The sequence below is a fragment of the Copidosoma floridanum genome, unplaced genomic scaffold, assembly GCF_036245765.1.
Source record: "Copidosoma floridanum isolate Cflo_tuat_1 unplaced genomic scaffold, Cflo_Japanese_pri ptg000008l, whole genome shotgun sequence".
NCBI lineage: Eukaryota > Metazoa > Arthropoda > Insecta > Hymenoptera > Encyrtidae > Copidosoma > Copidosoma floridanum.
The window spans coordinates 6632865-6647054 of NW_028321885.1; the positions used below are offsets into that span (position 1 = coordinate 6632865).

The 14190-nt window shown below is 32.9% G+C and overlaps 1 protein-coding gene across 4 annotated transcripts in view; it reads left to right on the forward strand.

Moving 5' to 3' along the window:
• LOC106636440 (threonylcarbamoyladenosine tRNA methylthiotransferase) overlaps positions 1 to 14190 on the forward strand; it is a 135302-nt gene that overhangs the window by 39976 nt on the left and 81136 nt on the right. For all 4 annotated transcript variants that reach the window (XM_089589244.1, XM_089589247.1, XM_089589246.1 and 1 more), the window contains exon 2: positions 5085 to 5487. In XM_089589244.1, coding sequence (XP_089445370.1) covers positions 5085 to 5487 — 403 coding nt within the window. The remainder of the gene's footprint in view (positions 1 to 5084; positions 5488 to 14190) is intronic.

Sequence of the window (14190 nt, forward strand, 5' to 3'; positions counted from 1 at the left end):
CTCTCTCTCTCTCTCTAAATATCCAAATTCATGGAAATCAGTTGTTATTACGCCTTTTAGTAAATCCAAAGCCCCAACATCCCCGTCCGATACTCGCCATTTTGCTCAGTCATCAGAGCTCTCTAAAGTATGTGAGCGGTGTATTGACGCACAACTATTAGTTTTTGTTGACAAAATCAACTTTCTTGATCCGTACCAATCTGCCTTGAGACAAGGACATAATACGCAAACAGCCCTTTTAAATCTTACTGGAGAAATTAGATATAGAGTTAAGAATGGAAGCTGTACGATCGTTGTTGTATTCGACTTCACAAAGGCTTTTGATCTGGTGAGTCATCCAAAGCTTTTGATTAAGCTTCGTAAACTTAGCTGTGATAACATGACTCTTAAATTTTTCTACTCCTATTTAATTGACAGAAATCAAAAAAAGATGCACATCCAATGTCTAACTAGGCAAATGTGCCTTTTGGTGTGCCGCAAGGTAGTATTCTGGGGCCCAAACTCTTCTCTATATTTATAAATGATTTGCCTAAATGCCTGAGTTACTGTAAGCACATTCTTTTCGCAGATGATTTTTAAATCTTTTAACGGTACCATGTATGCGCGTTATGGAAGGGATTAGGCTGACTAATGAAGATATTTTTGCCATAAAACAGTGGGCTTACGAGAATGGTTTACATATTCATCGTGGCAAAATCAAAGCAATTATCATGAGCAGCCATCCATTTGTGTCATGGTTGAACCTGGATGCACTTGATAAAATCAGAGTACTAGGGCGAAGCATTGAGTATGAGTCGAAAATTAAGAACTTGGGAGTATGGTTGAGTAACGATTTATCCTGGTCTGCTCATGTTGACTATTTCCTCACAAGTATATCGCTCATTACACGCCCTATGACAGCATCGTCATTCCCTGACACTTGACTTACGCAAGCATCTGGTAGAATTTATGATACTGCCTTACTTTGACTATGCTGCTGCAGTCTCTCATAGTCTAGATGAAACACGTGAATTAAAGCTTAATGCAAGCGTAAGGTTCGTCGTTGGAAATATTCCATTTGATGCCCATATTTTGCCTCACCTCCTAAAGCTTGGTTGGCTCACACCCAAGCGTAGGCTCGAGTATATGCTAGTATTGTTTGTACATAATTTGATAACTCATCAAAATCCCGAGACCCTTTCTCAGTGCTTTACTCCTCGGTTGGAAGTTGATTTGCGTCACTCTTCTAGACGTCAAAATGAGGTTTTTTACATTGACAATCATCGCACTCAGGCTCGGTCAGGATCCTTTGTTATTTCTGCAGCTTATCTTGTAAATGGTTTGCCTCGTTCTGATTTTGTGAGCGATGGTCTTTCTAAATATAAAAACACTATCCTTAAAAAGCTAATACGCCGTGACACGGTTGAATGAGAAAATCGTGTAACGACTCTTTGACTGACTACCCCATCACATCCATATTTTATTTTATTGTATATTATAAATTCTTTCATATTTTTCAGTTTTTGTCATGATAATACTCCTTGGCTGCTTATAGATTACTGGTAAGAAAAAAGATGATAATATATATCAAATTAATTATTTATTAGCCTCCTTGATTAGAGACTATTAGTTCTTCCGCAACTACTTATTTAAATTGCACTATTGTAAATGTATCGGTACACCAATTTTAACAGCTCACCTGCGGTATGATATCATTCAATTATTAATGTTGTCACCGTTGAAGAGAGCATCACACTAAAATGCTACTTTATCTAAACCTTGAATCAAATTTTACATGTAAAAATGAATGCCTTGTAATTACCACTGCTATTATAAAAACTAGTGAATGTCATCTTTGATACTGGCCAGTTAGAGTTTTACCCCATGGCCCAATAAATATAATCTAATCTTATCTAATCTAATCTCTGTCAACTATACATTTGTGAAGGGGCAGTTGGTATATATATTGTTATTTATGCAGCGAGAATAAAGTAGCGCGGTGGCGCGTTGGACTGTATATAGTTAACCAGGCATCTGATTGACCCGCAGAGGTCCTGGATTAAAATCTCAGACGAAGTACCAAAATTTCTTGCTTTATTTCAAAACGTTTAAAATAACGTTTTTTTTTGTAATCATGTGACCCATAGTTTTTTTTTTTCAACTTGCTTTCAAGGAAAAAGAGTGCCTCGATGCGCTTAAGCATAAGCGTATTTCCGAATTCACTGCTCGTGAGTGACAAAAAGGCCCCGGATCTTTGTGTGGTTCGCGCTATCGTTTCATACTTACTTGCAAGGAAATTAAAAATGAAATGCCATGTAGAGAGTAAGACCCCAGGGGTCAAGAGTCGCTCTCTAAATTTAATTAAGGGGTGATTTTTGAGTATTTAAAACAAGATAAGTATAAAATGAAAGAAGCTTATTGCAGGAAAAAGCCTGTCGGCAAAAAACCTGATTTATTATGTCAAAGGGTTGTAAATACATTAGTAAATCATGGGTGAGAATAACAAAATATGCTTAAGCAGGTTAATATATGTGTAAGTATGTGGTGTTTAAAATAATAATTGGACCTTGCCAGGAACTATGGTCACGATGAATCTGTCGCTTAGATTTATTTAACGTGAAAAAAGATGCGAGCAAGGAGCTCGGCTTTTTTGAGTCTGCTGGCCAGGCAGGACCGCTTTTTTCGTTGCCACGAAATATCGTTAATGTCTCGCTGGGAGACGATGTTTGCTCACGATTGATGCAAGCTTGTAGTCGATCACAATTTTCTTTTTTTAGGGTTAACAACGAGGGTTAAAGCGACGTGCGATCAGAGAGAGAGAGAGAGTTTCGTAAGAAGTAAAGTTGTACGCGCAAAAAATCGGAGATTTTTTCATATATTCCGATTGTCTTTTCTTCATACACTCTTTTGTTAATTCGCGCGCACGAATCTTACAACTTTTATCGAACACCGAAATTCGTATTTTTTAAAAGAATGAACTACACAACAGTTAGCGTATTTCTTTTCAACCTACTTGCAAAGATGAAAAGCGCTCTAGATCCTTTGGTAGTTGCGGCTTTCGTTTTGTACCTTAATACTCTCAAAAAAAAAAACACAATCACGACTTATGATTTAGTAATTGGCGCTTCTGATTTGTACCATCTCACGTGAGACATAAGCACCTCTAGGTATTTGGTTCTTAATGTATGTGTTAATTAACTGCTTACGTTCCTCGTGTGGGGAACTTTGACATAAGGCCTCAAATGAATCTTATGGGAGATATCAGCTAGGTATTGTTGGCAATCGTATTTGATAGAGATTCTCGCAAATAAAAAGTCCATCGATCGATTCCTGTTCAGTAAACTTTGACGTTTAGCCGAAAGTTGAACCTATAATTGATATCAGCTGGGCACTGCTCAAAATCTGCGAAAAATACAGCTTTCTGACGGTGCTTCTCATAAAAGAACACGTAATCGAAAATCTCCACGTGGAAAACTTTGACGTAGGATATTAGACGAGCTAGTCAGAGATATCATCTGATGTAGTATCTGCATGTAACTTACTCTAATTAGAGGATTAACATATTTAAAGTACCAGAGAATCCGAATACGCTACTTATTCAAACCAAAAATTTGTTTTTATTGATATTCATTTTCTATCTTTTAAACTGTTGATCTTACATAAATTTAGATAGTACCAAAAGATTTTCTGTTAATTTTTACCTACTTAGTACCATTTTCAGATTGTTTTATACCCTAATAAAAATTAAAAGAGGGATTAAAAAGTTAAGTGGTCACTTTGTTTAGATTTAAATTATAGTTTGGTAAGAAATAATAGAAATTGTATCAGTAGGTGGCTAATTTTTATTAGTAACTCTACAAACTTACTAAACCACCATGAGGCAGAACTTTCCTATACCTTTTTTTTTATTATGTATCTATAATATCAGATTCATGTAAACAGTACGATTCATTGAAGTATTGGGGACGGCAGAAAATTAAAACGTTTACTATGATTCCTAATAACAAGCCATATGACGTTTTTTATTTTAATAGTGAACAGTTACGTACACATCTTTCTGAGATTGAGTTGAAAAATTTCGAAAAAATGCGCTTTTAGAATACTTTTTTATGTGGAAAAAAATGCTTAATGACTCATGATATGACAGCTTAGTTCTTGAAAACCACAAAATTTGAATCTTGAACAAAACAATAAATAACTAATTCTTACAAGTTTCCCAAAGGAAAATAATATTATTAGAAAAAAAGCTTAGAATCGTATAAAAAAGTAATCTTAAACCTTATAACTCAGGCTGTATCTATGTATAATTAATCTAAAAGTCAAAAAATTGAACACGTTTTAAATGAAAGGTGCGTGTTATAAAAATATAATGACAAAACAGTCAAAATAATGATTTGTATAAGTATATTAAAGAATAAAAGAAATATTAAGACGTAAAAAATAGGAAGTGATGGGGCAGTAGCAAAACATATTAAAAAATTTAAAAAATTATAGTGCATTGAAAATATTGATATGAATGTGTGTATACTATTTAAAATCAACTTTTTGATAAAATAATGATTCAGTGATCTTGATAACGCTATACTTTTTAGCCAGAACTCAGTAGGGCAAAAAAACAAATGATTAACGGTTTCATAAGAATACATAAAAATATAAGGACACATAAATAAATAGGTAGTTATTAATATTAAAAAATAATACTTATTTTTTTCTTTTTTTATTGGTTTTGATTGAGTTGAGTAATAAAACGTGTAAAAGAATTGGGGTGAGTTTCATGAATGTGTTCAAAGTTTCGATTATAACAAAACTAGTTTAAAAATAACTTGAGATGTTGAAAAATTTCTTTTGAAAATCGCTATCTTTGATGGTTCATAAAAAAATTTTTTTATTAAAAGATGTTAGGTGTTCTATGTGATGTTTAAATTTTGTACGTACAAACATATTATTTAATACAGAGTCTTTAAGAACCATGTACCAAGTTTTGCCCACGTTTTTTACTTAAATATGATGGTACATCTTAACAACTTACTAATAAGAGAATGTACACAAACGATTACAAAACGATTATTGTAAGATAACACTAAAACACTTAAAAATATTTTCAGTGATGGATTCCGAAGGTTTTGATACTGTTAAAGATATCGAAGATTTAATCACATCAGAAGATGTAAAATTTGAGAAGAAACATAAATCAAAGAGAAACATCACGTCAATAATCAACAAAAAAAAAGTACAAGAAATTGTCAGTCCAGACTTACAAATTTATTCAAGTATTATTCCAGGTACTCAAACAATTTTCATAAAAACTTGGGGATGTACGCACAATACATCTGATAGTGAATATATGGCTGGCCAGTTATCGTCGTATGGTTATACTTTAACAGATAATAAGTACATCGCAGATTTGTGGATTTTAAATTCATGTACAGTAAAAAATCCAGCAGAAGATCATTTAAGAAATGAAATTCAAGCTGCAAAAAAATTTGGGAAACATATAATTGTTGCCGGGTAATTTCTATATTTTACTAAATAGATTAATTAATATATAAAATAACTGTATTTTTACAACTGTAGGCATGTGCACACAAATTATTTTATTTAAGCATTTTCATTTTAGCATCATGGAAATGTTATGTTTATCATTCTATTATGTTATATCATACGTTATAGTTGTTTACTCATAGACTTATCTTCTTGTATAATACTTGCTGTGTGGGCCATTGCACACAACCACCCACAGTTCACCAAAAACTCTATCTCCCGGAACACCCTTATAAAGTAAGGGAAATTCTGGCATTTTTTCTGTTATTTTGACTTTCGACTAACATTTTTTGGCTAAACCTTTACAGCCTTCAGACCTTTACATGGTTTTCCTTGATCCCTACTGCCATCCACATACCCCTAGATATTTAAGTATATACTTATTTCCGTATATTTTTCTGCACTTCCCAGAAGGCAGACAAATTGGCTTATAACATGTAAATAATGAATAGCCATTAAATGCTATTCTCATAAACTAATTTATATTGATTTTATTTCAATCTTTTAAGAGTGTTAATGCTCAAATTGTGCTCATATTTCTTTTGTTAACTTTATCGTCAAACTATATATATTTTGATTTTTTTTATATGTATTTCTATGGCATAATAATACATATATAAATATTAACTGTACTCAGTTATAGAATAATAGAATCTGTAAATGTATCCCTCTATTAGGTTGGTTTATTTTTATGAATTACGTTTCAGAGCCCTATCGAACCATGAATATTATTTATCTAGATTGAAGACTCCGCGTGCCTCATATTTAACCTTTTAACTTATACGCGTCAGAAAATGTCAAATGAAATGTATTATCATGAAATATTTAACAATCAATATTGATTGACTTACTTAATTTATGTGGTTGTATCACTTGTTTATTAAATAATTATTTATCAAACAATCATAATGATATTTATTTAAAACCGTACCATTACACAAACTGTCTAATATGCTTAAGTTTTAAATCATAGTTAATAAAGTGGTAATTGATGAGTATTATTTAAAATTTTAACGGGTAAGTTTATGTTAACATTATTATCTGGTTTATCAACACACTTATACGTTGTGTTATCCACGCTGTGATGCTTAGAATTTCTCCATTTACTCGACTTAATATCTTATTTTTTAGGTACTTCTAACTTCCTTCTCTTACTTTGTGTACACATCCCATAAGTAAAACAATTAAAAAACCATATGTGGAGTGTGTTTCTTCATTTCAATGAAAATTGTCGATGTTTCGCCATTCAAGAAGGCCTCTTTAACATATATTAACCTGTACATTATAAATGATACTTTGACAATACTACATCTCGTTATCTTAATGAAACAAAAACTTAAAAACATAATAATTAAGTATACATACAGCTCTGCTTAAGCAGGTGCCTCAAGCACTCCCCACAATTTGCAATCAGTATCCCAACTTCAACTTACAAATTAAATCCTTAAATATAATTATACATGTGTCAGAAAATTATTCAAAGATTTTTGATAATCTAGATACAAACATATTTCGGACAATTATTACAAGTCAACGCCGCCATTTTGGGGTATAATAATCCCACATCGTTTTTGAAACTATTTAGCATTGTTCAACAGTAGAAAATGTCAAAATTACAAAGTTTCTTTATGTTACGCTGCGTTACTTTGATATATTTTCAAAACACTAAGTTAACTTTTAAAATACGTCAATAGTGTAGATATCATAGACAAAAATCAATTCTTCACTTGAAAAATATATTATAATTTTATTAAAAAGGCTGTTCACGCCAATCGTGAACTTTTAATTTTCTCTCTTCATTTTCTCATTTTCTTTAGCACAATACGTTAAATGCAATAGTTATATTTCCTGGAATTGTAATAGCTTTATCTTTGCTTTATCATCTAAAAGTAACACTTATCAATTTTATAACTTTCACTTTACATTTATACATACTTTAATTTCAGAACTTATATTTTCTTATCTTATCTCTTTTTCTACTCTGACTCATATAACGACTACAGTGTATATTTGTATAGTTAACTTAAGTTATTCTCTCCGCTATTATTGTAATAAATCAGATACGTCTCAACAAGCAAAGAGCCAACATCAATTGCGCTCTGAGCTCCGCTAACCGCTATTGAAAATACATACGCTATTAAATAAACGCTACTTTAAACTACTACCACTCAACAGTTTATTTATCCTTAGTAATTCCCAAACAATCGATATTAAGATCCCCGCCTTCGTCAAGCATTTTTTGCTTGAACGTAACAAAGGCTCTTAAATTATAAACTGACGATATACTTATATTTTTAAACAAGTTAGACTTAAAAATTAAGCGGTTGACTTGTTATTTATCCATGTCAGTATCCCAAAATTTCATTGACAGATTTATTATCTATACCCATGGACAATTACAATAATTTTATTATATAAATAAGAATCAAATTATTCAAATAAAACGTCCAATGACAGTTGGTAAATAATTAAAAACAACGTCCAATGGTGGTACTGTCAAATTTTGAATTTATTAAAAAACAAAACGACGTTTCGGCCGTTTGGACAACGTCCCGGCCCTCATCAGGTACAAAAATCTATGAGTAATAAAATTCTTTGCAATACAAATTTAAGTAAAATATAATAAACGCAAATTAAGTTACATGTATAACATACCTCTGACTCTTACGAAAGGGATGTAAAATCGTAATGTAGTCAGAGTTTCAAGCTAAGTTGCTTTTATACCCTGCACATACACAAATGACATAGTACACGCACGTAATACAATCGAATAAGAATCTCAAGCAGTTCCTTGAGACGCACATAAACAGTTCATGTTTTCTTAATACTATAAACGAAAGGGGTCCTCGAATCATGTATATAAAGTTAGTCACCTTTCTTAATTGACATAACGAGAGACCTATAACAATCTTTCAATTTTTCTGTATCTTGTTGTCTGTTAATATTATTATTAAAGTAATGTATATTTAGCATTTCGGAAAAAAGGCGCTTTTTGTAATTTTGTTCTATGTCTAAAATTTTAATATTATCAAAATTAAAATTATGTGTGAATTTAATGCTATGTTGTGATAGTATTGATGTATTCTTTTTTTTCTCGATGTCTCTTTTGTGTTCTGTCATTCTTAACATTACAGCTCTCGATGTTTGACCAACATAACAGCAGTTGCAATTCGCACATGGTATGTGGTAAACAACATTTTTTTTATCGAGTGGCTCAGTTACATCTTTTCCAAGTGAAAAGATCGATTTTAATTTATTGTTTAAACTGTATATAAGACCAATGTGAAGCTTCTTACAATAATATTTAATATGACTATGCAAGTGGGGAATATACGGTAATGATAAGATTAATTTATAATTATTTTTATTTCTGTTGTTATTGTCAATCATATTCATGTTTTTCAAGGTATTTAATCTTTTATTCACAAATTTGTCAATAAATCTTTGAGGATAGTTGTTAGCTAATAAAAATTTATTAATCAATTTTAAATTATAATTATGAAATTGTGTGTCTGCTAATTTAATAGAAAAGTCTACAAGTGTGTAAATGATACCTATTTTATGTTGTATTGGATGGTGGGAAAGAAAATTCAAGTATCGGCCTGAGTGTGTGGGTTTTTGGTACCAATTAGTTAGTACTGTGTTATTTTTTTGAATAATAATCTCCAAATCTAAGAAACTGATGCTGTTGTTATTGTTACATGTCTCAACAGTGAATTGTAATTCAGGACAATAGCTATTAAAAATGTTTTTGGTATAGTAGATATATTTAGTAGGCACGCATATGAGGACGTCGTTTTGTTTTTTAATAAATTCAAAATTTGACAGTACCACCATTGGACGTTGTTTTTAATTAAGAATCAAATTAGTTTAGAAAAGAAATTGTATAATATTAACTTTTTCACTAAAAATTTATTTTGCAACAAATAAGGACAAAACTAACAATAGATTAACATGGATAGAAAATAACGAGAATGAATCCTTAACAAATTTATTTCTACTTCGAAGCATACTGTTATCAAGAATCTTTCAGGTAAACCTTTTGCTTGACTTTGTAACACATACACTTAAAATAGGACAACACTTTACATTCTTAAAATAACGTCCAATGGTGGTACTGTCTTGTATTTATTAAAAAACAAAACGACGTTTCGGCCGCTTGGACAATGTCCCGGCTCTCATCAAGTACAAAAATCGATGAGTAATAAAAATTCTTTACAATACAAATTTCGATAAATACAATAAACGCAAATTAGGTAAAAAGTATAATATACCTCTGACTCTTACGAAGGGGATGTAAAATCGTAATGTAGTCAGAGTTCCAGGTTTTGTTGCTTTTATACCCTGCACATATACAAATGACACAATATACGCACACAATACAATCAAATAAGAATCGCAAGCAGTTCCTTATGAAACGTACGTAAACATATCATGTTTTCCTAATACCATAAATGAAAGGGGCCCTCAAATCATGTGCATCGAGTTAGCCTCCTTTCTTAATTGACTTATCGAGAGACTTGTAACAATTTTCTAATTTTTCTGTATCTTCTTGTTTATTAATATTATTATTGAAATAATGTATATTTAACATTTCGGAAAACAGGCGCTTTTTATAATTTTGTTCCGTGTCTAAGATTTTTATTTTATCAAAATTAAAGTTGTGTGTAAATTCAATGCCATGTTGTGATTGTACAGATCTATCCATTTTTTTTTCTCCATGTCTCTTTTATGTTCTGCCATTTTTAATTTAAATTATTGTGTAACTTAGATAAGAATACTTTATTTAGGTTGTGTAAGTCCTTAAAATCTAGTCTTATGTTGAGTAGAATTAATAAAGGAAATTAGAAGAGGTTAGAAGAGAGTTCTTAAATATCAATAGTTCCTAAGTACATAATAAAGCAAAACTACTTAATACCGCAATACTTTTTTTTTAAAGTCACGAAGAGTTAATTGCTTGTAAGTCAAATAAGGGTGGCTCTACAGTTGTGTCATTTAAAAAAAATGCAATATTCCATGAAGCCTATGTTTAAAATCGACGGATCGAATTATTTGAGTTAAAAATTTTTTTAAACGGCGTGAACCAACTTTTCTTCAATGCATTTTTAAGATCTAGTCAAAAATTTTTTTTGCCTGGCCGTAAAGTTGAAAAAATAGGCTAAAATATTATTACCGTAACGCAAAGTATTTAAAAATTTCATTTTTTCCGGCTTCTGGTGCCTAAATGTTAATTTAAAAATTTTTTTACAATGTACTATCTAAAAGTTTAAGGTGTTGACCACCTTATATGATAGTTTAGAACCGAAAAAAATAATTTGTTATCAAGTACGGGACGTTTTATTTGTAAAGCCTACTTTTGATACTTTTGAATCGCACACAAATGGTTAAGTTTAGTCAAGTGGCTCATTTTCAGACACTTGGAATTATTTGTTTTTTATTGCGGAGTGTGCGAGAACATTAGAAAATTTTTTTGCAGCCCCAAATTTTAATGTGGCTGTTTGTAGTTATGGTGCGAATACAGAGCGTTTTTCCCGGTAAAATTAGCGGTCATTACCGAAACGCCCCTAATCTCGGAGTGATTTTGAATCTATTGATTATATGACTATAGTGTACGAAGGGTGTAGAGTGCAGATATGACAAACAAAATTTTGTTGAAAAGTTCCATCTTGTGTCTTTAGAATCGCAATAAAGTACTGTTTCGGTAATAGCATTTATCATTACCGTAATGCTCCTTTAAAATTAATAAAGATTGCAGTAAAATGACCATTTTAATGAATAATCGTAGAGCTGGGCCTAAAAGTTTCCAACTAGTTTGGACCTTACATAACTTAAAAAAAACATCTGAAAAAATTCTAAACATCCAATTAAAAGAAACTCAATGAGAGCGTGGAAATATCGCAGTGTTTGTGAAATGACCCAGTTGTCATTTCTGTATTTGAATACCACGAAAAAAATGAGAACAAGGCTCCCAGATTTTCGGAAGTTTGCCGCATACGCAGAGCGCAATTACCCTCTCTCCATAGAGCAAGCTGGAGCGGGAGAGACCCCCTACCCAGACCTTTAACCTAAGCCCCGCCCACTTCTCACAACTTAAATATGACACCTTGTACAGTAGAAGTGCGATCGACGATAGCTGCACGAGCTAAATCTTTCGCTCCAGCCAAACATGCCAGTTTTTGAATCTTACTGATAATTTTTTTTTTTTTTTTTTTTTATCTGCACAATTTTTGAACTTTAGTTTTTTGTGTTAAAAAAAAATATGTTGGTTTGTTGCCAATTTTTACGCAAGTGCTTGATACATGCGACGAGTCATCACTATGTATAATTTCAACAAAGCAAAATCATAAATTCCTTTTTTTTATTAAAAAAATGCTTGTAGTTTTTTTTTTAAGGTATATTATACATAAAGTGCAGGGTGTCGACCGATACGGGAAATCCGGGAAATACACGGGAATTTTAGTAACCCAGGAAAAATACGGGAAACATACGGGAATTTTGGAAGTGATGCGGGAATTGGGTAAGGAGTATAAACAAAATATTTTCGTAGATTTTGAGGTGCCCGTAGGTGTTTCCCAATATCCATTATACCTACTCGTGACAAATTTAAGCAATTTTAAAAGTAGTTTTTAAAATTCTTTCGCGTTGCGTATTTATTTACAGTGTTAAGGTAAGTCGTAGCATGTCGAACGTTGTAGAGAAGAAACAGACGTAATGCTGAGATCTGTAAGCACGCTTATACCAACTTACAGAATAGGCTTTATCGTATATCTATAAGACAAGAGAGGGAGAGGAGAAGAGAAAGGAACGTGATGGTAGAAAGAAACAGACAGAGGATGAAGGGGACTCTGTGTAGTTATAGTTATAGCACGTAATATGTGTATGTGCATACATAATTATAAGGGACGCGCCGGTGCAGAGTGCACTCTCGAATGATGCAAATCAACCAACTAAACCGTTGGACATCAATCCGTTCTGACTGGCCTGTTCAGATACTTCGCGACACCCAAAATAGCTCAGCCGCTGATCCAAAATCACGAAACAAGAGCCTAGCAGTGCGGTGTTTTAAAGTGGGACCGACAGAGCATGCAACAACAAGAACGTCTAGTCCAGGCAAATCTCTACCAGCTGTTTCTCCGATCAGGATCCAACTCTACAGAAGACATTACGTGAGCTCTTCTTCTGCATCTGCTGACGAGAACAAAAGGTAGGTTAGTGCCAAGACACACGGGTTAGTGAATATGGAAGCAGAAACTCGAGACGGAATCGCAGAAGGCTCGAGGAAAAGTTGTTGTGCTACTCCGTAACTGTTTACTATACAATAACGCCAGTACCAACGATATGACTAAAAGTTTCTTTACAAATACTTACAATGCTTAAGTATTGTAATATGACATAATGTTTCAGTACTGGTTCTCGTAGAAGAGGGGCTAAGAGCGTGATGAAAAAATTGTATGATTAAACGTGATAACTTCAACTTTGATTACTTTTTTTCAGCGCTTTGAATTTTTTACTTTTTAATTTTTAAATAGTCAAAATTTTTTGCATATTGCTTCAAATTATTACATTTTTTTTCATCCAGTTCAAAACAATAAGGTAGACCTTATCAAGATAATGCTTACCGCTATAACTCTTTTCAAATGGTGTTTTGTTGACTTAACGGCCGCTTCCCAGAAGCCTTCGAAATGAGGAGCTGATGGAGGGTTGATTTGCCATTATGTTCCGAAATAAGCCAATCCATTATTCAACGAATCAGAATAACCTAACGAACGCTTTAATCTTTTAATCTCTAAATCGGCCCCAACGAAGTTAGTACCCTGATCGCTGTACAAGTCGGTACAGCGACCACGTCGCGAAACAAACCGATGGAACGCAGCAATGAAGGAGTAAAAAGTATAATCCTCCACAATCTCCAAGTGAACGGCCCTAGTTGCCATGCAAATAAAAACTGCAATGTAACCCTTGAGTGTACCTTTTCCTCGACATTTGGATAATGTCACTGGGAACGGTCCAGTGTAATCGATGCCAGTCCTTTGAAAGGCTGGTGAAGGTTTGACACGACAACCAGAGAGCTCAGACATAAGTTGAAATTGAGGACGGGCTGCAAAACGTCGACACTTAAAACAATGTGTCAACTCAGCCTTAACTACTTGACGTCCATTCAAAATCCAAAATTTACGGCGCAAGGCGGCTAATGTCATTTGAACACCCCCGTAAAGAACGAGTTCATGATGATATTTGATAGTCATGATTGTAATGTAATCTCGTCCAAACACAATTAAGGGGTGCTTGGAATCTTGTTCTAACAAGGAATTACTTAACCGACCACCTACTCTCAAAAGGTCGTTATCTAACCGAGGGGCCAACTTTCTTAATCGACTGCAGGAAGGCAAAGGCTCTTGCCTGGAAAGAGGTTTATTCAAATTCTGTTTCATCACAACTAAGCCGGATGAGAAATGTGCCTGCTGATGTGTATAAACGAAAAAGAGAGTGGTCATTTCTAACTCTTAAGAGGTGAGAGTATTAGAGAATGGATTTGAAAACGCGTTAATGTCTATAAATCTCAAACTAGGAACTAAAGGATTGCGATCGCTTAGTATAACACTTTACAAGGCATTGATAAATGAATCTAAGGCAATGAGTTATAACTCGAAGTAGACAAGTCCATTTTGA